Source organism: Mixophyes fleayi, chromosome 3 (assembly GCF_038048845.1).
Source record: "Mixophyes fleayi isolate aMixFle1 chromosome 3, aMixFle1.hap1, whole genome shotgun sequence".
NCBI lineage: Eukaryota > Metazoa > Chordata > Amphibia > Anura > Limnodynastidae > Mixophyes > Mixophyes fleayi.
The window spans coordinates 158,416,356-158,438,692 of record NC_134404.1 but is presented as its reverse complement, the minus strand read 5'-3'; the positions used below and the strand labels follow the sequence as shown (position 1 = coordinate 158,438,692).

Here is a 22,337-nt window from a genome sequence, read left to right as displayed (position 1 = left end):
CACATATAGTTTTATTATATTAGTCACTGTCTGATATCAGTCGGCACCAAAGATAAGCGCATACTTCACAGTTGCTTACATAAGTATTTATGTTGTTCTTTAATATTTATAAAACAATAAAGTGAGGTTGTAAATGGAGTAAATTATCCCTTTAAAACTACAAGATACTTACACCAAGGTTGACCCAAACACACATGCTTTATATAGCACTCTGCATACATTACTAAAGTGGACTTTGGGCATTATTTACACCAATGTGGAACCCGTTTCATACTCCATGCCATACCTGTTTAACGATACATACTTAGCAGCTTTGTACGCATTAAAGGCATACAAATTAAGTGTTCAATTAGCTCTTCATATTAAACATTTAGATATATTTACAAATAATAGAAGCACAACAGGCTTACATAATGGATTTCTAAATTGTATTATGTACGCACAAATGGCAAAATCAGGTTTGCAATTTGACTTTCAATCACTGTAATATAATTCTTATGCTCGCAATCAGCATAACATTTTTACAGGAGCAAAACAATGGGAACTGACAAAATATAAACAGTATGCTCCACTGCTGTGATTTTTCAAAAAACGAAAAATAATTAGGTACAATACCATTGATCTTTTTCCTTGACCTAGGTCAAGGATTTTCTTTTTTCTTCAATTTATTTATCAGCTTGCAGCACCCCCTCTCTCTTTAATTAGAAATACTTCCATGATTTAAATAGAAGAGGTTGTCTTATTCGAGTGGTGCAGGGCCCACTTTCTGCTTTTTTTTTTTTAGGTTCAATACCACCAAGTACTATAAAACAGTCACAAAATACGCTACATAAGATGCACCATTTCTAGCAAATATCAATCAGTAGACAGCTTTGACACTATATTCTACGAATGGACTTGTGTCAATAGCCTATTAGGAATGTTTTAAAGGCAAAAAATGAAGGTAGCCCAGTGACTCAGCCCAAAGTCGATGACCCCTGCCCAGTCAGCCACTTGTAAGAGTGTACAAAGCAGCCAGCAGCATAAATGGAGGAGCAGAAATACTGTAAGGATGTAGAAGCAGTGTGAGGAGCAGAAATGAAGGAGCAGAGATACTGTAAGGGTGTACAAGCAGTGTGAGGAGCAGAAATGAAGGAGCAGAGATACTGTAAGGGTGTACAAGCAGTGTCAGGAGCAGAGATACTGTAAGGATGTAGAAGCAGTGTGAGGAGCAGAAATGGAGGAGCAGAGATACTGTAAGGGTGTACAAGCAGTGTCCACAGCATAAATGGAGGAGCAAAGATACTGTAAGGATGTACAAGCAGTGTGAGGGGCAGAATTGGAGGAGCAGAGATACTGTAAGGGTGTACCAGCAGTGCTAGGAGCAGAGATACTGTAAGGGTGTACCAGCAGTGCCAGGAGCAGAGATACTGTAAGGGTGTACCAGCAGTGCCAGGAGCAGAGATACTGTAAGGGTGTACCAGTAGTGACAGGAGCAGAGATACTGTAAGGGTGTACCAGCAGTGACAGGAGCAGAGATACTGTAAGGGTGTACAAGCAGTGTAAGGGGCAGAAATGAAGGAGCAGAGATACTGTAAGGGTGTACCAGCAGTGACAGGAGCAGAGATACTGTAAGGATGTACAAGCAGTGTGAGGAGCAGAAATGGAGGAACAGAGATACTGTAAGGGTGTACAAGCAGTGTCAGGAGCATAGATACTGTAAGGATGTAGAAGGAGTGTGAGGAGCAGAAATGGAGGAGCAGAGATACTGTAAGGATGTACAAGCAGTGTGAGGGGCAGAATTGGAGGAGCAGAGATACTGTAAGGGTGTACCAGCAGTGCCAGGAGCAGAGATACTGTAAGGGTGTACCAGCAGTGACAGGAGCAGAGATACTCTAAGGGTGTACCAGCAGTGACAGGAGCAGAGATACTGTAAGGGTGTACCAGCAGTGACAGGAGCAGAGATACTGTAAGGGTGTACCAGCAGTGACAGGAGCAGAGATACTGTAAGGGTGTACCAGCAGTGACAGGAGCAGAAATGGAGGAACAGAGACAGTGTAAGGATGTACAAGCAGTGTCAGTAAAGATCAGACAGCTGAAATCCAGCTCAGAGTGTGTGAAAAAAAGTGTTCTTTCCCTCACTAAAATGTTGAAATGGAAGCTTGCAGTGATCTAGGAGAGGATTAGCAGGTTAATATGCTTAGTCAATTAGATTCATTTCAAATAAAAACAATTACGCTCATTTGCCCTTTAAAGAAAAAAAAGTGAGGAACTGCTCAGTACCATGGCCCATAATGGCTATGGTGTAAGGTATACCTGAATCCTTTTCTCTTCCTCTTCCCTCTTTTTCCTGTCTTCTTCGTCTTGTTTTCTTTTTGCCTCAATCTCAGCTTTTCTATGAATAAAAGTGGATAATGATTATAGTAAATTACATTACCAAAAGTAATATATTATTGGAGGTGTATACTCACAGTCGCCTGTCATTTTCCTCTTTCCTCCGCAGTTCCTCTTCTGCCTCGTGTCTCTTCCTCTCTCGCTCCATCTCTTCCTGAATACGGCGCAAACGTTCAGCTTCTTCCTCCTCCTTCTTCCGCTTTTGCAGGGCATTGAGGAGCTGTCCTGAACTCTTCACAAGTGTATCATATTCTCTCTCTATCTGATCACGGGACATTATAGTGTTCTGAAAAAAATAAATAATGAAAAATACATTCAGATTAATAAGCAAAACGGATAAAAAGTATATAGCCGATAAGTAATATGTACTTGTATCACATACATTGCTAGCGTAATAACACTGGTACAGTAGTACAGTGCACCACTTATTTGAGCCACAGAAAGAAAAGCATTGAAATTGTAGTGCCACATATAGCATTGTGTAATAGAATTAAGATTTGAGATAACAAATAGTGAAGTATTGCTGTAAGATAAGAAACTCAAAAACAAATTGGCCTATGTTTTCTAACAAAAATTTTTTTTTTAAACATTTGACTAGTTGTATTGCAGTCCCACTGACAGCAATCATTATGAGAAAGCAAATTCTATCATTCATTTTGTTCAATTTTCTGTTATTTTCCCTTGTCAAAATCAAAGTAAAAAATATATTAAAAATACCAATCTTGACTCTGCAAAACAACGGACATTCATAACAGAAATATATACTGCAGAGAATTCCAACATTAATACCTAGCATATTATTGAAAAAACAAACACATCAGTTTTGACTTAGTAAGTAGGTACTAAGCTTGGAAATTCAAACAGTTTAATAACAACAGTTTGTTTCAACTTTTCTTACTGGTAAATAGAGAACTGGATTTTATTTTGTAAAGTTTAACCCTCTGTGGGTACTGGAATTCTTCCTAACCAACCTGCTTGTATAAACCATAGTTGCCTACTTTCCTGGATTGTCGAGAATATTGGAAGACTTCCTGCAGTCCCGGGGAGGTAGATTAATCTCCCGCATGTCAGCTTTGCCTCTTGTGCTACAAGAAAATGGCTGCCACGGTCATGAACAGGGACATGTGTTGTTATACAGTTATTATACCTTATTTTCCTCTCTTGTTTCCAGATTAACATTAGAGGAGATTAAGTAATGTGTTAGAAAATAAATCTGGACTACTAGTAAGTGACAGACTGTGAGTCTGAGTCTGTCTGCCTGCTCATAAGTCTGACACAGGGGCGGGCTGGGCCAGACAGAAATAATCTATTTTGGTCTGGTAGACTGAGCGGTGGCTGGCCCCTCCTCCGGGACCAGCCACCTTTCATATTGGCTGTGGATCCTCCTGATCCGTCCGTTCCCTGTCTATCTGTGAGATCCTAGCTGTCACATGGGACGTGCACCACATGACAGGTGCTGTCCCATGTGAGAAGTGCTGAAGACAGCATGCGCGTAGGGATAAGGCAATTTTGGGGGGGTCGTTAATATTGCGTGTGTGCTGATATAGTGTGTGAGCCAGTGTGTTAATATAGCATGTGTGTGAGAGTGGGGGCCAGTGTGTTAATATAGCATGTGTGTGTGAGAGTGGGGGCCAGTGTGTTAATATAGTGTGGGAGGTAGGCTATTTAAGTGCAGGTGGGGGTTAATTACTTGTGGGGTGATGGTGGGGCTATTTAAGTTAGTAGTGGTGCCTATTAATTAAAGGTTAGGTGACGGAACCTTTAATGTAATTCTGTGGTGGTTTGGTGATATTAATTGAATATGGGGCTAATTTTGGGGAGGAGGGTTATTTATTTAATGTGAATATGAATTATTTAATGTCGGCATGGTTGTGTAAAATGGTTATATTTGTTAAACGTAAATGCAATTTAATTTATTGCTGGTGCTGTTTGGAGGGAGGGAAATAGGTTTATATATTAAATGTGAATATTATTATTTTAATGTTGGGGCTTTAGGGAGGCCTAATTATAAAACATGGGTGCTATTGATTTAACACTTGGGCTGACTGGAGTTTTCAAAATTTAATGTACCCATTTTTTTCTCTAATAGGGCTTCCAATATTCCAGGATCCAGACAACCAGCAAATAAGCTGAAGTAACCAGCAGCCACAAGTGGTGAAAGGGACGAAAACAGGTAGGAGAGAGCAGGACTGTCTGCCAACTGTCCGAAATCTGGTGGGACACTCCCGAATTTGGGTGACTGTTTCACCTAGGACAGTTAGGAGGTATGTCCCGCTTCACCGTGTCCTGCTCGTGAAGGCAGAACTGTGTGCACCTAATAGTAGTGCACACAGTATTGCCTGTGTACTTTTCTAAAATGATAACCATGTTACATCATAGGGGTTACCCCAGTGCTGTAATCCAGCTCTGGGCCAGGACAATGCAAAAGCAAGACCCTTTGCTGGCAAAAACATCAGGAGTTTTTAAAGCAAACAGTCTTTTTGCATTTTGATAAATCCCGTTATAACAGGTATGTAAAAAAATAAATAACTAAAATAAATAAATAAATAAATAAATATTTATATATATATATATATATATATATATATATATATATATATATATATATATATATACACACATATATACATATATATATATATATATATATATATATATATATATACACACACATACACACGCACACACAAATACATACATGTATTATTTATACTTATTTATACTTATTATTTATAGTAATAAAGTATCGCTGGATCAAGAACACTAAAATAGCCTCTTTTTAATATTGATATTGATAAATATATATTGTACCAAAGACCACCCTTTAAGGATGGGCCGCTACTTATGGGCCAGTGCTGTGTGCCCGGGCTAAGGTCTGACACAAGGACAAAACACACATAATTTGTTTTATTCGTCTTTGGGTTTTTTCCATAGTTTGCTCTGGTTGGAAATAGTTCTGGGCCTAGCAGCTTTCTAAACTATGGGAGTCTCAAATGTTTTACTTACCCTATTTTGCAAGCTTTACATATGACTTTTAGAGATATTTCATACTAATAAACACTGTTAGCCCTTTAAAATACATGTGTTAAATAAAACAACACACTTGTTACATTGTTACAGGCCATCTTAGAACCAAAAAAACTAGTAAACATGGGTGTGAATTTTATCCTTATAGGTGAAGTTTCACTAAGGTGGATTGTCGTATACAAATCGAAACTGTAATAGGTCTACCTGTTTATATACTGCACATCATCTACCACTTTAACATAAGTAAGACCTGTACTTGCATTTTAAAATTAGTTGTTTTTTTTTCTGGGGTTTGATCTAACTTCAATGTTTTAATGCTTTTCGATCAATATGCCCCTGGCATTTAAGACATTAGAGAAACAAAAACAAGAGCTTTGTTGACTTTAGTTTTTAAGGAAACACAATCGCATCTTAACATTTCCCTTCATCTTCTGGTCTGAATTCATTTATCAGAATTATTTCCAAACTCCTGGTTACTGTACTCCGTCAGTCTGATCCCCCAAACTAACCAATGACCATCACTGCTTTTGCTGGGGGTCATTTGGTGGCGCATGTGATCATATTAATAGCCTCCAATTAGTGGAGTACATTCATGAAAACATGGACGCTACCCCCGAGTCTGTAAAATCTGCATGGTAAGCCTTACAGTGATATTATTGTGTCACATGGCAGATGTCATAAATGTGATTAAATGCACCTACGATGAGGAACTTCCAGCAAGCATATTCAAACCTATAAGCAATCCAGCTTGGCATGTAAACCTGGATTTGGTTCAAAATGTACTTATTAGGATGAAATATAGTATAAGACTGTAGTCTATCACTGAGTGGAATAGCTTTATAAACCTAGTTCCTTTTTGACAGTTGATCAATAGTCATATATGCAAGTGCCACTATACTTGGTATTTTTCAAAATGGTCTTCTGGAAGGGAAGAGTTTTCCTATGCAACATATCCTAGAAACCATTTACGCTCAATATTTAATCCTCTCTGTAGTAGTACTTTTGGTGAAGGACTTCTCTGCAATCTGTTATGCAGCAACTATTCTGTTTATGTAATTTTGAAATGTAAAGAAAACACTGCATTTATGGGCAGCACGAATCACAAAAGAAAGCAAAGGTAATAAGCAACAATGAGAGTACATTAAGCAACAGGGTTTGCAATGTAATGTAGAAGAAACATAGGCATCAATCAAATGAGAAGATGATCAGTGTCTCACTCAGAGAAAATTACAATAATTTAACACAAGTGTCACCGCTTCGGAAAGAGCTGAATGCAGTTAGCAAATTAAAAAAAAAAAAACTTCTGTTCCAGTAAAACAGACAAACAAAGCTGGTTACACAACACGTAACACAGGTGGGAAAAGAAGCAGAAGCTGATCAACTTCCTTTTACAGTGATGATGGATTACGAATGGGATTAGGCTGATTAGTAATGACAATCCAGCATTACAACAAATTGCATGTATGCAGTCAGTATTGGTGTTAATGCTGCTCCTTTGAAATGTGGAAAACAAGCACAGCTGTTAAAGTGATCTGCCAGCAGCTTCACTTGCAGCTGTGTAAAGGATAACAGAGTCTTACATTCCAGAATCCCTCACCTGGCACACTAGCTACATCCCAGCAATGCACTACCAGAATGCAGAAGTAGAGCACTGACATTACATCCAGTCATACCTCTAGTGCTAAAAAAACAAGGATGAATTGCTACCCGCTGATTACCATCCTGCGCCTCATTATCTATGATCATGGAGTTGGCAGTCTAATGATGATCTATGGTTTATTTTCTTTTAGAGGAAACCCTCTGAGTGTAAGATGTTTAAGTTGTTACAGGAGAACACTGGAGGACATTTAATGCAATTTTATATCATAAATAATACTTCCCAGAAAAACACAGATTGCTAAACTCAAGTTGGGTTAGACATATATAGACTTATAATTGTATATAAATTAAAAATAGCAAGGAACAGAAGATTATAGAGCAGAAGTTACCCCCATCTTTGCACAATTATCTTCTGATTCTTGCTACCCTATGACTCAAATGACTCTGCTACAAGATACAATTTGCTGTAAGTAATGTATCCAATACATTTTTAAGTTCACTAATTAAATGTGCACAACATACTATATATGCATCATGAGTTTATCAGTGCACATGTAATTTGTTCGACAGAGGAACATAGACGCAAGTTAGTGAGGGATAAGTTTAGAGATATTACCATTATACGTATTAGAGAAATGGATTTCATGTCAGAATAAGCTATTTTTTAGGCAGGACTGCCAAATATGGACAAAACTGCCTAGAAGGCCACAATGTCCCTAGCATTGATTAGAAAAATTAGGGTACATTATTTTGTTTGTTTTTTTAAAGATTGGTACCATATCTGCATTACCACCGATATTGTGTTACTGACCCAGTTGTGAGTGAGTCCATAAGTATAAAAAAAATAGAATTGTCTATGATTTACTAATCATCATTCCATTTGGCGCCAGGCGCTTCGGCACCTTCTGGAGCCAATCTCTTTATCTGTCTTAATCTTGATTAGGCATAACTGAACCTCCTCCTATTTTAAACAAGTATAATTTATGGCTTCTTCACACATGTGCTGGGAAAATAAGTAAAAACGCATGAAAACTAACATGCGTTAGCGATTACTTTTTTTATACATGCCCTTTTACGAATACAATCTATTGTATTGGTAACTCACATTAATGCATGAAAAATATGGCAAACACATTCTAAAATTGTAATTGTTGCATTGAAGTGTTAGGCGATAATGATGGAGACAATGCCTTTGACTCTTATTAGTCCTATTTTTAAAGCACTTTTCAAGCTTTAATGTGTGAAAAACACACAAACAGCAGATGGATGTGAATGAACCCTTAATGGTCTATATATAGGCTATCCAATTATTCTCCCAATCTATCCTTTGGTAGCTCAATAGTGCAGGTTTTATTTTTATGTTGTAGATGTACTACAAAAGCATTTTTGGAATTGCACTTGTCATCAATACTTTTTTTTTTTTTTTTTTTTAAGCCTAATCTTTGGTAACTGTATTTTCTGTCCTACTAAAAACTGAATCCCCTACTACAAGCACCTGCCTGGCATTCCCTATACTTCTGTTTCAGTCTTCAGTGAAGCAGCCATTGCATTGATTTCTAGTGGAAATATGCTTCTGTAGTAATGCTATTAATGAACGTTGGCATATTTATTGGGGTGTCAGATTAGGACTAATTCCTCTTTGTTTTTCTTGTAGCCTGGCCTTCTAACATCAGTTATCTACCTCAGGACTCTGCTCTACATCTCCCATCCCCTTATAACCTGGCCCCACCCAGTGCCTGCTCAGTGACAGGGACCTCACTGCTGCCAAATACTCATTTAGATCCAAAATGTGGAAATCTTTAACATCAGCAACTCATTGACAGCTATCTTCCCTCTGGAATGGTTGTTCCTAAAGTGCATACAGCACAATATAAACAAAGTAGCGATACCACAAAATAAACACAATTTACTTAATAAATAATTACTACAATGAGTTTAGTAATAAGTATTAATACATCAGTGTACAAGTACAAATAGACTACTTATAACTTTAAATAATATTCTAAAATGGATCTTTTTTTTAAAAGCAATAAAACTACAAAAAAAATAAATCAGAATCTTCAGCATACCCTTACCACAAAGAGAGGAAATACAAATATATACCACGCTTTTCTGGTTCCTTGTGCTGAACTAAGTCTTTGGGCTAGATTTACTAAGCTGCGTGTTTGAAAAAGTAGGGATGTTGCCTATAGCAACCAATCACATTCTAGCTTTCATTTATTTAGTACCTTCTACAAAATGACAGCTAGAAGCTGATTGGTTGCTATAGGCAACATCCCCACTTTTTCAAACACGCAGCTTAGTAAATCTAGCCCTTTGCGTGAAACAATGAAAATTTCAGAATAGTGTGAGAACGAAAACTGCTAAATTCTTAAACACATTAAGTCTTCTTCATCAATTAATAAATTTAATAAAATGTCCTCATGAAAGTTAAACTCGTACAAGCTTTGACTGACCAGGGAGTGCTTTCTGCAATGAAAACACAGTGACAGCATGTCAAGCTCTCCCAGGGCCCCTTATCGACATGAATCATTCCAAGCACAGTAGGCATATTATCTGTGATGGGGCTTTTAAGAGCATCATTGAAATTTACATCTTTTTAACACAATTACAGATTGCAAGTAGCCTGCCAAAGAATCTGAGGCAGGAAGTGTGAAAAACACTCATTTATTTTCTTCCTCATGCAAGTCTATTTGCATAATGACATGTTTAGCATATAGACAACACAGCTTCAGGAGCAAAGAACAGAACCACTTTCAGCTCACCTTTATCTTAGACAGGAGAGCATCAATGGACGACTCCAAGTCCTTCACCTGCTTGCTCATCTCCTGTTTACCTTCCTTCAAAGCATTAACAACTTCATTGAATTTGAGGAGTCTGGTTTTCAGTGTTTTTACATTCCTCATTCCATCAATTCTGTAAACAAAATGTCAAATTAGGATTTCAAAGGTACCCAACAAACTAGCAGGAGTATGTGTATTAACATATGCATATTGCATTTGATCCACACCACAATATTGCAATATTTTTGTTGATTTGAAATGCAGGATCCATTCGAAAAGCAAGGCTGTGCATATCACAGAACGAAACTAAATAGCAATGTTCTGGGGACAGCACAGTAATGGGTTTTATGATGACTTTGTTTATATTTTTTTTCTTTTGTATTTACCAAACTACTTTATGCAGAAATGAAGGGGGTAATAAAGTGGGTAACGGAGACGTGGGCATGAGTGCGTGGGGGCACAACAACAAATCTAGGATGTATTCACTTACAATTGTTAGTGCAGACAACTATAAATATGACCATGTATAAGCGTACTACAGCGCTACATCCAACCATAACACTGGCAATTGTTTGTAGTAGTTGGAGTAATGTGTTGTACAACAAGCAACACAAACTATTAATTTCACCATCATGCATAGCATTGAACAAAAAACTCAGTCCTTATTAGCATTTCAATTATTTTAAAGAAGACCATACTGTAATTTGGATTACGAATGTCTCCAGCAACTGGGATTAAATTTGATGCTATTGTTGTCATGGTAGGTAATTCCTAGGCAATGCACCGATTTCAAAAGACAAATTAGCTGCTGGTCCCTGAGGACTAGATTTTTAGGAAATCCCGCAAAAAAAAAGAAAAAAAAAAGACTAAAATAAAATACAAATATTAAGAGCAACATGAGTTGGAAAGAAAGATTAATGCCTAGCACTTCATTCCCATGATTGATTTTAGGGAGCACAATAAGAGAAATGCAAGCAGTGATCTATCCAATTCAAATAACAGAAGTGGCATCTGCACCAATAAAAGTGGTTGTTAAAATGTAAAAAAAAAAAAAAAAAGTAATAGCGGCGTTATGTTTATGTTGTTTGTAAAAGGAAACATATCATTCAGACTGTTAGTTGATTGGGATGAATTGCTCAATCTAGAAATCTTTGATAGCTGCCTCATTTCACATAGGTATTGAACACCTGTTCAGGATTACAGCCCTCCACATATCTAAAAAAATCAATCAGTGATTGTGAGTACAAGTCGCTAGATCATTCTGACAAAAATAAAAAATAAATGAATCAAACTCATGTGATGGTGGAAGGAGAAAATAGATTTGATTTTGTATGCAACCTTTCTTCTTACCGTGGTTTGTGTTTCTTCCTGCAAAGCCACATCCGAATAGTCTTTTGCATTTTAATGCAAGCAGAGGCCCGGTATTGAATTTTATTTTTCACTTTAAAAGAAAAATAGAAAAAGTCTTTTGAACAAGCAGTAATCAAAATCTATCTTTATAAGCAAAAGGTATGAGTTAAAGCTCATTTTCAGAGATACCCATCCATTAATATAAGTAAAGTAAATCTGTCAGCATTTAAGAATCACCCCATCCCATGCACAATTTACATATATATTTTGCAGAGTATGAGCACTAGTTATGAAAAAAACAGTTATTGCTATTTATTTTATTTATTATTGAAACCATATTACGCAGCGCTGTACAGAGAATATTTTATTATTCACATCAGTCCCTGTCCCATTGGAGGTTACAGACTATATGATCTACCACACAAGCACACACATTAGGGTTCATTTCTGTCAGCAGAAAATTAGTCTACCAGGATGTAGGGTGAAACCAGAGTGCCCAGAGGACACCAATGTAAACACGGGGATATCATACAAACGCCACTCAGATAGGAGCCTTGTCAGAGCTGAAACCATGGCTCTTTATTGTGTCAGAAACACAAAGCAGTACATATTAGTGTGTGAACACAGCAAAATAGGTTTTCAAGTGTCAATCTTGACATGTATACATACAACACAATAAAAACAGCTCCAACAAGGGTAAACTTGAGTCTGATTCTTGTAACTTGAAGGAAAGGGGTGAGGGGAACACTAGAGTATAAAGTATTGGGGGAGGGGCACAGGCCTAGACATCAGTCTATAAAAGCACAAATCACAAAGAGCCAATAACCAAATGACTTAAGGTAGGTAATTATGTTACATTGGATAGTAGTAAAGAAAAGCAATACAGAATTGGGATTTAAGATGTAGGCGTTGGACTCACCAATGACTCATAGACCTTGGTTTTCCAACCAAGGTGTACCAATCGGGGTGGTCTATGCGTTGGTGTATGGAATATATAGGAAATGGCCAGTCTATTAATGAAATTGACCTCAGTGTCGAGACAGGAGATCACCTTGGAGGGGCCAATGTAGTCACTATTTATGTGGGCTGAGCGCCAGTACAATTTTATATCAGGGAGACCACATCTAACAATAAGTATGTTTTTTTTTAAGTTGGTTAGAGGATAATCTTGAAGGTCTACTATTTGAAACAATACATGTAATGGATTTGTTAATGTTATTCACTAGTGAGAGCGGAACAGCTTATTTACATTACGTGTAAATATCTGTGCAATTATAAACTATACAGAGATAGTATAACGGGTGGCACGGTGATTAGCATTGCTGCTTCGCATCGCTGGGTTTTCTTCCAGTGCGACAAATTCTTTACGCACAGTCCAAGAACATACTTAGATAGGTAGATTAATTGGCTTGTGATACATTGTGTGGGCAGAGTCTGATGGGAATGATTAAATATCTGTACTGCAGGGTGGCACTATAACTCTAAAGATGCATGACCACTAAAATATGGCAAAACAAACTGTGACTAAACATGTTTGATTTCACCTTAACCAGCCTGTCCCTCGTTAATCAAATGTTGATTATAATATGTACTTTTTATAGCCCTTGCTTTTGTTCCCCAGCTCAACAGAGTACAACTGCAGTTTCTAATTAGATGTGGATAAGTGGACATTGTACCCACGCCTAGATAAGAGACTTCTTCATTCCATGCTACCCATTGTAAAAACGTGTTTGTTGTTAATTTAATCATGCTGTTATGCATTGTTCTCAAATTGAAGTCAGGTGGGTTATGGGTAAGGATCAGGCGGTGTCCAGGATACAGGTGAGGGGGCTGGAGCTGCATTCATTCTTCCCCCTTCTTCTCTACAGGAAGCCTGGAACAGCTGGGGACCATGTGACATCACAATGCAGTGTAAGGGGTTAAATTCAGAAGGGGTTAATGTTTTCTGATATTTGGAGGTGGGGAAGGCCAATTAGTACCCATTGTTCTCCACAGGACTGTCTGACACAAATGTATTGTTTTACTTTCTAACTGCATTTGTCTAAGTGACTATGAACATTAGCAGGTATTGGGGTAGGCTTCACTGGCATAGTAAGGCATCCCTGGGTGGTCAGCCAGCGTGAAGTATGTAGAATTGGGCCAAAATTATTGGTATTTTCACAGAAACTTTGATTTTAAGTCAACAACTCTAGGACAGCCATGGGTTGTCAGTTAGTTTACAAGTATATAGTCAGTTGGTCAGAGAAATATGATAAGTCAATTAGTCAGTTATTATATTTAATCAGTTAGTGAATTAGCATTTTGTTTGTCCAAGTGAATTATAGTTACCCAGGCCTAGTATTAGCAGTCTGTCAATTAGTTGGTCAGTTACTTAGCAGTTGGAGAAGCAGTCTATTAGTCAGATCATCAAGTGTCAGCAAGAATAGACAGGGCGAGAAGGCAGAAGTGCAGGATAGGAACAAGTAGGAGTAGGCACGCATCAGCCAAAACAAAGTAGAGTATGGATTCAGTCACTCAGGATGCCAGGACCACAAGAGACCAGCACCATCACGGCTCCAGAGAGCAATCAAGGGTTTACCACAGCAAGTCACTCTCTTCTGTAATTGTTCCAGACCAGGCAAGGTGGACAAAACCAGTTTGCTAACCTCAAGACATCTAGACAGTAAAGCAGTATTATCAACAGCACCAACAACAGAAACCTTAGTGCACCTACATCCTGGCCAGGTGAAATATTTCAAAACACTGAGCACTAAATACAGTTTATCCAAGTCACAAATATAGTGAACTACTTCAACCACTACTAAACCTGCAAGTCAGCTACACAGACAAACTTTGTTAAACAAAAGACTAAACTGTAGTTAACATTGGATAAAAAAGTCCACAGAATTTAGGATATAATTCATACATACTCCTTTTTATAGACCTCTAAGATCAATCATCATCATCAACATTTATTTATATAGCGCCAGCAAATTCCGTAGCGCTTTACAATTGGGAACAAACATTGATAAAACAATACTGGGTAATACATACAGAGAGGTAAGAGAACCCTGCTCGCAAGCTTACAATCTATAGAATGTAAATCAATGTACATAGCAGTGATTTTTAAGTAATTATTTTTTAATGGTTGTAAGCTACCAACAATTTATCGGTGAAAAAAAGCAAAACAGTGATTGTCTAGGTATTTATTTAAATGATTGAGAATTAAATAACCTTAATGTATTATTCATTTTTTAGCATACCTTCAAAAGGTCCCAATTTAGGCAGGACAGTTCCAACTGACGGAAAGTTGACAGGTAAACTATATGGACAAAAGTACTCGGACACTTGGCCAATATACCAACAGGGATTGTAATTACATTGTATTCAAATACATATACTATAATATGGCGTTGGATACTCTTTTGCAGCATCAACAGCTTCCACTCTTCTTGGCAGACTTTCCACAAGATGTTGGAGTGTTTTTGTAGGAATTTGTGCCCATTCATTCTATAGAGCATTTATGAGGTCAGGCACTGGTGTTGGACGAGAAGGCCTGGCTCGCAACCTCCGCTCCAGTTCATCCCAAAGGTGTTCGATGGGGTTGAGGTCAGGGCTCTGTGCGGGCAGGTCAAGTTCTTCCACATCGAACTCATCAAACCATGTCTTTGTAGTCCTTGCTTTGTGCACTGGGGCACAATCATGTTGGAATAGAAAAGGGCCTTCCCCAAACTGTTGCCACGAAGTTGAAAGCATAACATTGTCCAAAATGACTTGGTATACAGAAGCATTAAGATTGCCCTTCACTGGAGATAAGGGGCCTAGTCCAAACCCTGAAAAACAACCCCATACCATTATCCCTCCTCCACCAAACTTGACAGTTGGCATAATGCAGTCAGTCAGATAGCGTTCTCCCGGCAAACGCCAAACCCAGATTCACCCATTTGACTGCCAAACAGAGAAGCGTGATTTGTCACTCCAAATAACACGTTTCCACTACTCCACAGACCAGTGTCGGTGTGCTTTACACCACTCCATCTGACGCTTGGCATTGGCCTTATTGATTTACGGCTTGCATGCAGCTGCTCGGCCATGGAAACCCATTCCATCAAGCTCCCGCCGCACAGTTTTTGTGCTTACATTAATGCCAGTGGATGTTCAAAACTCTTCAGCTATGGAATCAGCAGAGTGTTGGCGATATTTATGCACCATTCACCTTAGCAGTCGTTGACTCTGTTCTGTGAATTTACGTGGTCTTCCGCTTCGTGGCTTAGTTGCTGTTGTCCCTAAACGCTTACACTTTTTAATAACACTTACAGTTGACCGTGGAATATCCAGCAGGGATGAAATTTCACAAAACGACTTATTGAAAAAGATGGCATCCTATCACAATACCACGCTTGAAGTCACTGAGCTCTTCATAACAACCCATTTTGTATCACAAATGTTTGCAAATGGAGACTGCACAGCTAGGTGCTTGATTTTACACACCTCTAGCAATGGATCTGATTGAAAAGTTTCAATTCAATTATTAACAAGTGTGGCCAAATAATTTTGTCCATATAGTGTATGTTCTGTGGGGCTATTACCATGATGAGCAATTGCAGCAGTCACCAGACTTTTTAGAGGACGGGAGTTGGGGGTGACTTAGCGCTTTAAAAGTGCTAGATACGCCCATGGAGCATGTGGCACATCCCCTTTAGCATGCGAGGCAGCATACTACATTATTTCACATTAGCATGGCAAAAATGTTGGGAGGTATTTACTCATTAAAGTGTGCCTCCCTCTGTGCCTGGGTTAGCAACATTTCCTCGCTGAAGAGAAGGACAGGATGGTAACTGCAGAGCACTATTAACTAGAACTTGGGTACATCACAAACTAAAATATGCATTTTCATCCCAGTCCAATATCACTTCTATAACTTTCAGTGAATTCTTATTAATTATTTTAATGATATGTTTGCAGGGCTTTCAGAATTTTCAAAGTCTATCTAAGATAAAATAACTAATTATGTTAGAGCTGAAATATCTTAGCAAAATTGTACTTTTTTTTTCCTAGGTAGAAAACGAACATTTCTTGCAATGCTAAAAAGGAAGTACTTATACATTTATTATGTGCTGCTCATAACGTTATACAATCCAGAGAAGATTAGGAAATAAAATACTTTTCTTTAAATATTCCTATGACTTTGAATTTAAATAGAAAAAGTTTATGAATTCACATTTTATGCCTCAACACACAATAATCCACTTACATTTTATGACTGAGAGTGCACACCACTGGACCTTCTTCCAGCGACTGCAGATAAGCCAGTGATTGACACGCTTTATCAGTTCAGCTAAATGATCAGGATCAGACTTCATGATCTGATCAAATTCAGCAAACTGAAATGAAAAACAAAGCATCTTAGTACAAAGACAGTGTTTTAACTAAAACGAATATGATTATTGAAGAAGATGAATACCCCCATGTCTCCCACAATGCATGTGCCTACATGCAGACATGAATATCTGTGTGCCTTAATCTACAACAGTGGTTTTCAATGTTCTTTTTCTCCAGGCCTCACAAATGCCTTAACAGTAAAATGTAAACTTCAATTAAATAAACAATTACTGCATGCAGCTAGAGTATAAATACCACAGATCTTCCTATTACAAATACACAAATCTGCAAACAGTAAAATCATCCAGGTGCATCTTACTAATTTAATGCACTGCACCATACAGCCTACAGATGGAGCCATTTTCTTCAGATAAGCCATAGTTGCCTACTCTCCCGGAATGTCCGGGAGACTCCTGAACTTTTGGGAGTTCTCCCGGACTCCTGAGAGAGCAGGCAAAAATCCCAGATCCAGCTGTCCCTCTTGTTCAAGATGGTGGGGATGGGGCTAAACGTGCCATCGTGGCCCCGCCCCCTGCTGCAATTGGCTAGAATTCCCCAAGATTGACAGGGGCGGAGCCTAACGCCGCACCACGCCCCCTCGACGGACCCCCTTCCGGACAGCTGCCTTCAAAAGTAGGTAAGTATGAGATAAACAGTGTGATTGGCGAGTAGCATACCCCCTACCTCGAGCTGCACTCACATACAAGTGTAGTTATGTCAGCAGACCTTATGGACTGCCAATGCTGGTCAAAAAGAAAATTGCTTTGCAATTAAAAGAAAGTATAGGCTCTTAATGCAAGCAGTGTGAACATGTAATATGTATATCTAATTACTAACTTTGTAGCACCAGTGCATCTTTTACACCTTTCAGCTCTTTGACTTCAACATATCCTTTCTCCTTTAGCCAATGTACTTACATATAATTGGATCTAGTGGATCTCAATCAAAACAAAAGCCAAAAAATGTGAGCTGGGAAGGAATGCCTGCACAACTCATAGCTAAAGCTATAGCACCATAGCAGAACCTTGATATGCTGGGAGTGTGGTGCTGGACTGGTCTATGGGGAGTGCAGTACATATTCAATTTAATTAAAATTATTAAACACATTCCCAGTTGTCAGCTATTGAGATGGTTATGTTCGTATTCAAATATACAGGACAGCTAGCACTCAGTCTAGGGGCGCCAGGAAAACTAAAAACACTGTATGAGCGTGACATGATGTCCCTCACAACATGTTGGCGCTGTAGGTGACTGCCTCAGGTCACCGAATAGTAGTGCCAGCCCTCAACGGATATATAGAGTTCACTTGCGTGGCGGGAGAGCTGCAGCGGGCAGCAATGCATGTATCACTACGAAAGAAATCTCTGATTATATATATATATATATATATATATATATATATATATATATATATATATATATATATATATATAGTCTCTTATTGTAAACTTGACGGTTTGCTGGGTTTGGGTGTGCGCCCTTTATTTGTCTTGATTGTCCAATATACACTGTTGGCAGGTGTGCTGTGGACTGTGATCATCTTTTATAAAGCACCAAGATATAATAGAGTGTTGTACAATAGTAACTGTCTGCTGAAAATGCTGTAACTGATCGATCCCCATCACAGTGCACAGTGATAGTCACTTTACAATGTTGATGCAACCTTTCTAACACCTGTGAAACAGTCTGTGCATAATGCATGACCGTATTCTAGGTACTTTGGCATATACAGTGACAATGTGACAGCTGTAGAGAACACCGTACCTTTAAAAACACTAATCATTTTATTAATTTGCAAGCATATTCTGAAATTCAAGGGCAAGAGGAGACATATTTGCACATCAAAGGAAGGTTAACAGCACCTAGACCCTTATCCTGGAATAATCACATTTCATATTAAAAGAAAGTAGACATTTACCTTGCCAGGCCTGAAAAACACCTTAGTTAACCCAAATTTGTAATCATTTTCATTTAAGCCCAAGGCTTTGAACAGAGCCTGTAACATAAAAGAAACACATTAATAGGCTTGAATTCATACCCCTTAAAATAGTCTTCAAAGCCGACAATAAATTATTAAAACACAAGCAATTTTACTAGATGATTTTACACAGCATGAAAAGGATTTTATGGTACAATTAAAATTGCTGTTCACTAGGAGAGATACCTTGCAGAAAAGTCTGGGGTCCAGGCGAGACATCTTTGCAGGCATATACTTCTTGTACATGTTATAGAGTTCATGGAAGGAAGCCCGGGACGGGAATCCTCCCTGCATGAGGTCCAGTACAGACACCATTCCTGGGGAAAAGAATAATCACTAAACACCTCCAAATATCACATATAGCAAAGAATAAACTGTCTGTGCTACAGAGCACTCAGCGGAAAACAGCAGAAGTGAGTGGCTGGAAAGAACAGGCTGTGCAGGCTGGAAAGAACCAACCACACTGGGAACGTTGGCTTTGAGCAGTAGGACAGCACTTCATCTTTATACCTTGTTGGGTGGGGTACTAATTAATGATGCTGATAACACCGATAACAAGTTCATAGACAAAATATGCCCCAACGTGACTTCAGCGACATTAAAAAAATCCAGACTTGCCTCTTTAATGACAAGAGAAATATTCGACTGTCTTCTCAAAGATCCCGACCGGAAGTAATAATGGCACTGCGCTTTTACGTCATTGAGATGTTTTTAAAGTGGCAGTTCCGTCTGATGATCCCTAACCCGAACCGTTACACTTACATGACAGCCAGCATTGGCGCTTTAAAAACTTCTCATATGGTGGTCGCCATTTTCAATGACGTAAAAGCGCAGTGCCGTTATTACTTCTGATCAGGATCTTTGAGAACAGAGTCGGATAGTTCTCTTGTCATTAAAAAGGTAAGTCTGGATTTTTTTAAATGTTGTCTATGAACTCGTTGTCGGTGTTATCTGCACCGTTAATATCATTACCATCAATTCTGTTGAGAAGTACAAGTGCATTAAATCATACCAACTCAGTTATATTTTAAATACATTATAATGTATTTAATGGCCAGTTTTTTTAAACAGAAGAACACATACAGACAAATGTCCTGAGAGTTGCTGGCAACATACTGCCCACTGTGATGTCTACTGCAATATTGGACAATTGGCCAGATATAGTAGTATGTGTGATCCTAAAAGGAACCCCATGCACAATAATAATCACTATTGGACACGTTGGCAAATGCAGCTGGAAGATGACTGATGATGATCTCGATTAGCCTTGCTGTGCGTTTATCTTCAGACCATACCAATAGGCCCCTCTTATACTGGGAGTGATCAATGGCAAAACTATACTGTGGATAGTACAATGTGTGGATGGCATTAAAGTACCCATACAGAGCGTGATTCAGCCACATGGATTTCTGTAAGGTTAGATCATAAACATGCACACTTGTCTTTCCAGATCTGAAAGCCTGGGCCAAACGATCAGACACATTAGGGCACCATTAGCACGATCAGACAGATTTTGTTGATAAATATATGTGCATCGAGAGCTGGCACTCTTTTGCCACTTTATCATATGTATTTTGAGAGAAAAGTACAAATGGACGATTATAAAGGGAAACATCTCCTATTTATGTATATGCGGACATATAACTATTTATATACAATACTTTGTTTTAAAGTGCTAGACTCTCTTTTGTTCTCATATACACAGTGAACTTTCTCAAATGAATTTTATTACTTGTATAAACATACTTAATTCATTTAAGGTGCACACCTAGATACTAGGGATATCCAACAAAGAACATCTGTCAAAAAAGAAATACCTAATAGTTTATAGTTATATTTAAAGAGTCAATAACACAGCAAGTGCTTCAACATATTTTATAGGACTCCAATTTGACTTGCATCTTAGCCTAATAAGGCTTCATGAAAGTAATTTCAGAAAAATACAATTTTAATTTTGAAAAAGAATGAACAGTGCAGTCCAATTTACGTCATCAAGCCCGACATTTTCAGTGAGCATTGCACAGAAAGCAGCTGTGATGGACAAGACAGAAGAAACAGAAAAGAAGAAATCAGAAGAAAGAAGGCAATAGAAAGGTAAGTGAAGGGGAGCAAAAGCAGCATAATGGAGGGCACAGTGTGAAACAGGGGAGAAGCGGAGTAAAAGTAGCATGGAGGGCACAGTGTGAAACAGAAGAGACAGGAGAAGGGAGGCAAAAGCAGCATGGAGGGCACAGTGTGACACAGGGGAGAAGGGGAGCAAAAGTAGCATGGAGGGCACAGTGTGAAACAGAGGAGACAGGAGAAGGGAGGCAAAAGCAGCATGGGGGGCACAGTGTAAAACTGGGGAGACAGGAGAAAGGGAGCAAAAGCAGCATGAAGGGCACAGTGTGAAACGGGAGACAAGTGAAGGGGAACAAAAGCAGCATGAAGGGCACAGTGTGAAACGGGAGATATGTGAAGGGGAACAAAAGCAGCATGGAGAGCACAGTGTGACACTGGGGAGACAGGAGAACGGGAGCAAAACCAGCATAATGGAGGGCACAGTGTGAAACTGGGGAGACAGGAGAAGGGGAGCAAAAGCAGCATGGAGAGCACAGTGTGACACAGGGGAGACAGGAGAAGGGGAGCAAAAGCAGCATAATGGAGGGCGCAGTATAAAACAGGGGTAACATGAAGGGAACAAAAGCAGCATGAAAGATGCAGTGTGATGATGAAGGGGACACAGTGTGATGAAAGGGGGTGACAAAATTGCATACAAGATTTTTTCTTTTTCTTGCGGCCCACACAATCTTAGACTTTGATCTTTGGCTTAATTGGGGTTTTGGGTTTGACATGCCTGCTCTACACACTCTTGTCATTAAGTGTTCGCACACAGAGGTGGAGATAAATTGTAATTCATTATCCACAGTACTCAAACTATGAAAAAAAACGTTAACTGCTCACCTATTCTAAAGAAACCATCTCTCGATCCAGCCTCTCTCTCCAACTACTGTCCTATTTCTCTCCTCCTCGTTGCCTCCAAACTACTTGAGTGATTAGTGTACTAACGTGTGTTTCACTTTCTCTCCTCTCATTCCATTCTCGACTCTCTCCAATCAGGCTTCCGCCCCCAACATTCCACTGAAACTGCTCTCACAAAAGTGACCAATGATCTAGTTACTACAAAATCTAATGGTAATTTCTTGCGCCCTCCTTCTTGGGCCCCGTCGTTTGCGGATCCTCCCTCCCCCTTCCCCGCCCTCTCTAGCTGTGCATTGAGCGTACTGAGTTGCTGTGTTTACTGTACTGTGCTGTCTCCCATTGTATTGTGATTTTGTTTGTCTCTGTACGGCGCTGCGGATGCCTTGTGGCGCCTTATAAATAAATATTAATAATAATAATAATACTCATTCTCCTGGATCTCTCTGCTACTTTTGATACTGTTGATCAACCTCTTCTCCTACACACCCTTCACTCCATTGGCCTTCGTGACACAGTTCTTTCCTGGTTCACTTCCTACCTATCGAACCGCTCCTTTAGTGTTTCTACTTCTGGCACATCCTCTCCTCCACTCCCACTATCTGTTGGGCTCTCACAAGGCTCTGTTCTTGGCCCATTACTTTTTCCATTGCACACCTCTTCTCTTGGGGCACTAATTCGCTCATTCGGCCTCTAATACCACCTCTACGCTGATCACACCCAAATCTATATCTCTTCCCCTCACCTCTCTCCTTTTGTAATATCTTGTGTAACCAACTGTCTTTCTGCTATCTCAACATGGATGTCCCAACGCTACCTAGAGGTCAACATGTCCAAAACTGTGCTTATTATCTTCCCTCCTGCCAGAGTCAACACCTGCCCTCAAATCTCCCACGCTGGTAATAACA

General features: G+C 39.0%; 1 protein-coding gene across 8 annotated transcripts in view; it reads right to left on the bottom strand.

Annotated features, from left to right (window-relative positions):
• The window catches only part of MYO6 (myosin VI), a 205,516-nt gene that overhangs the window by 41,233 nt on the left and 141,946 nt on the right, over window positions 1-22,337 (bottom strand). For all 8 annotated transcript variants that reach the window (XM_075202655.1, XM_075202656.1, XM_075202657.1 and 5 more), the window contains exons 21-27: window positions 18,658-18,788; window positions 18,412-18,489; window positions 16,366-16,495; window positions 11,133-11,223; window positions 9,765-9,915; window positions 2,451-2,659; window positions 2,296-2,374 (exon numbers count right to left, since the gene is read on the bottom strand). In XM_075202655.1, coding sequence (XP_075058756.1) covers window positions 2,296-2,374; window positions 2,451-2,659; window positions 9,765-9,915; window positions 11,133-11,223; window positions 16,366-16,495; window positions 18,412-18,489; window positions 18,658-18,788 — 869 coding nt within the window. The remainder of the gene's footprint in view (window positions 1-2,295; window positions 2,375-2,450; window positions 2,660-9,764; window positions 9,916-11,132; window positions 11,224-16,365; window positions 16,496-18,411; window positions 18,490-18,657; window positions 18,789-22,337) is intronic.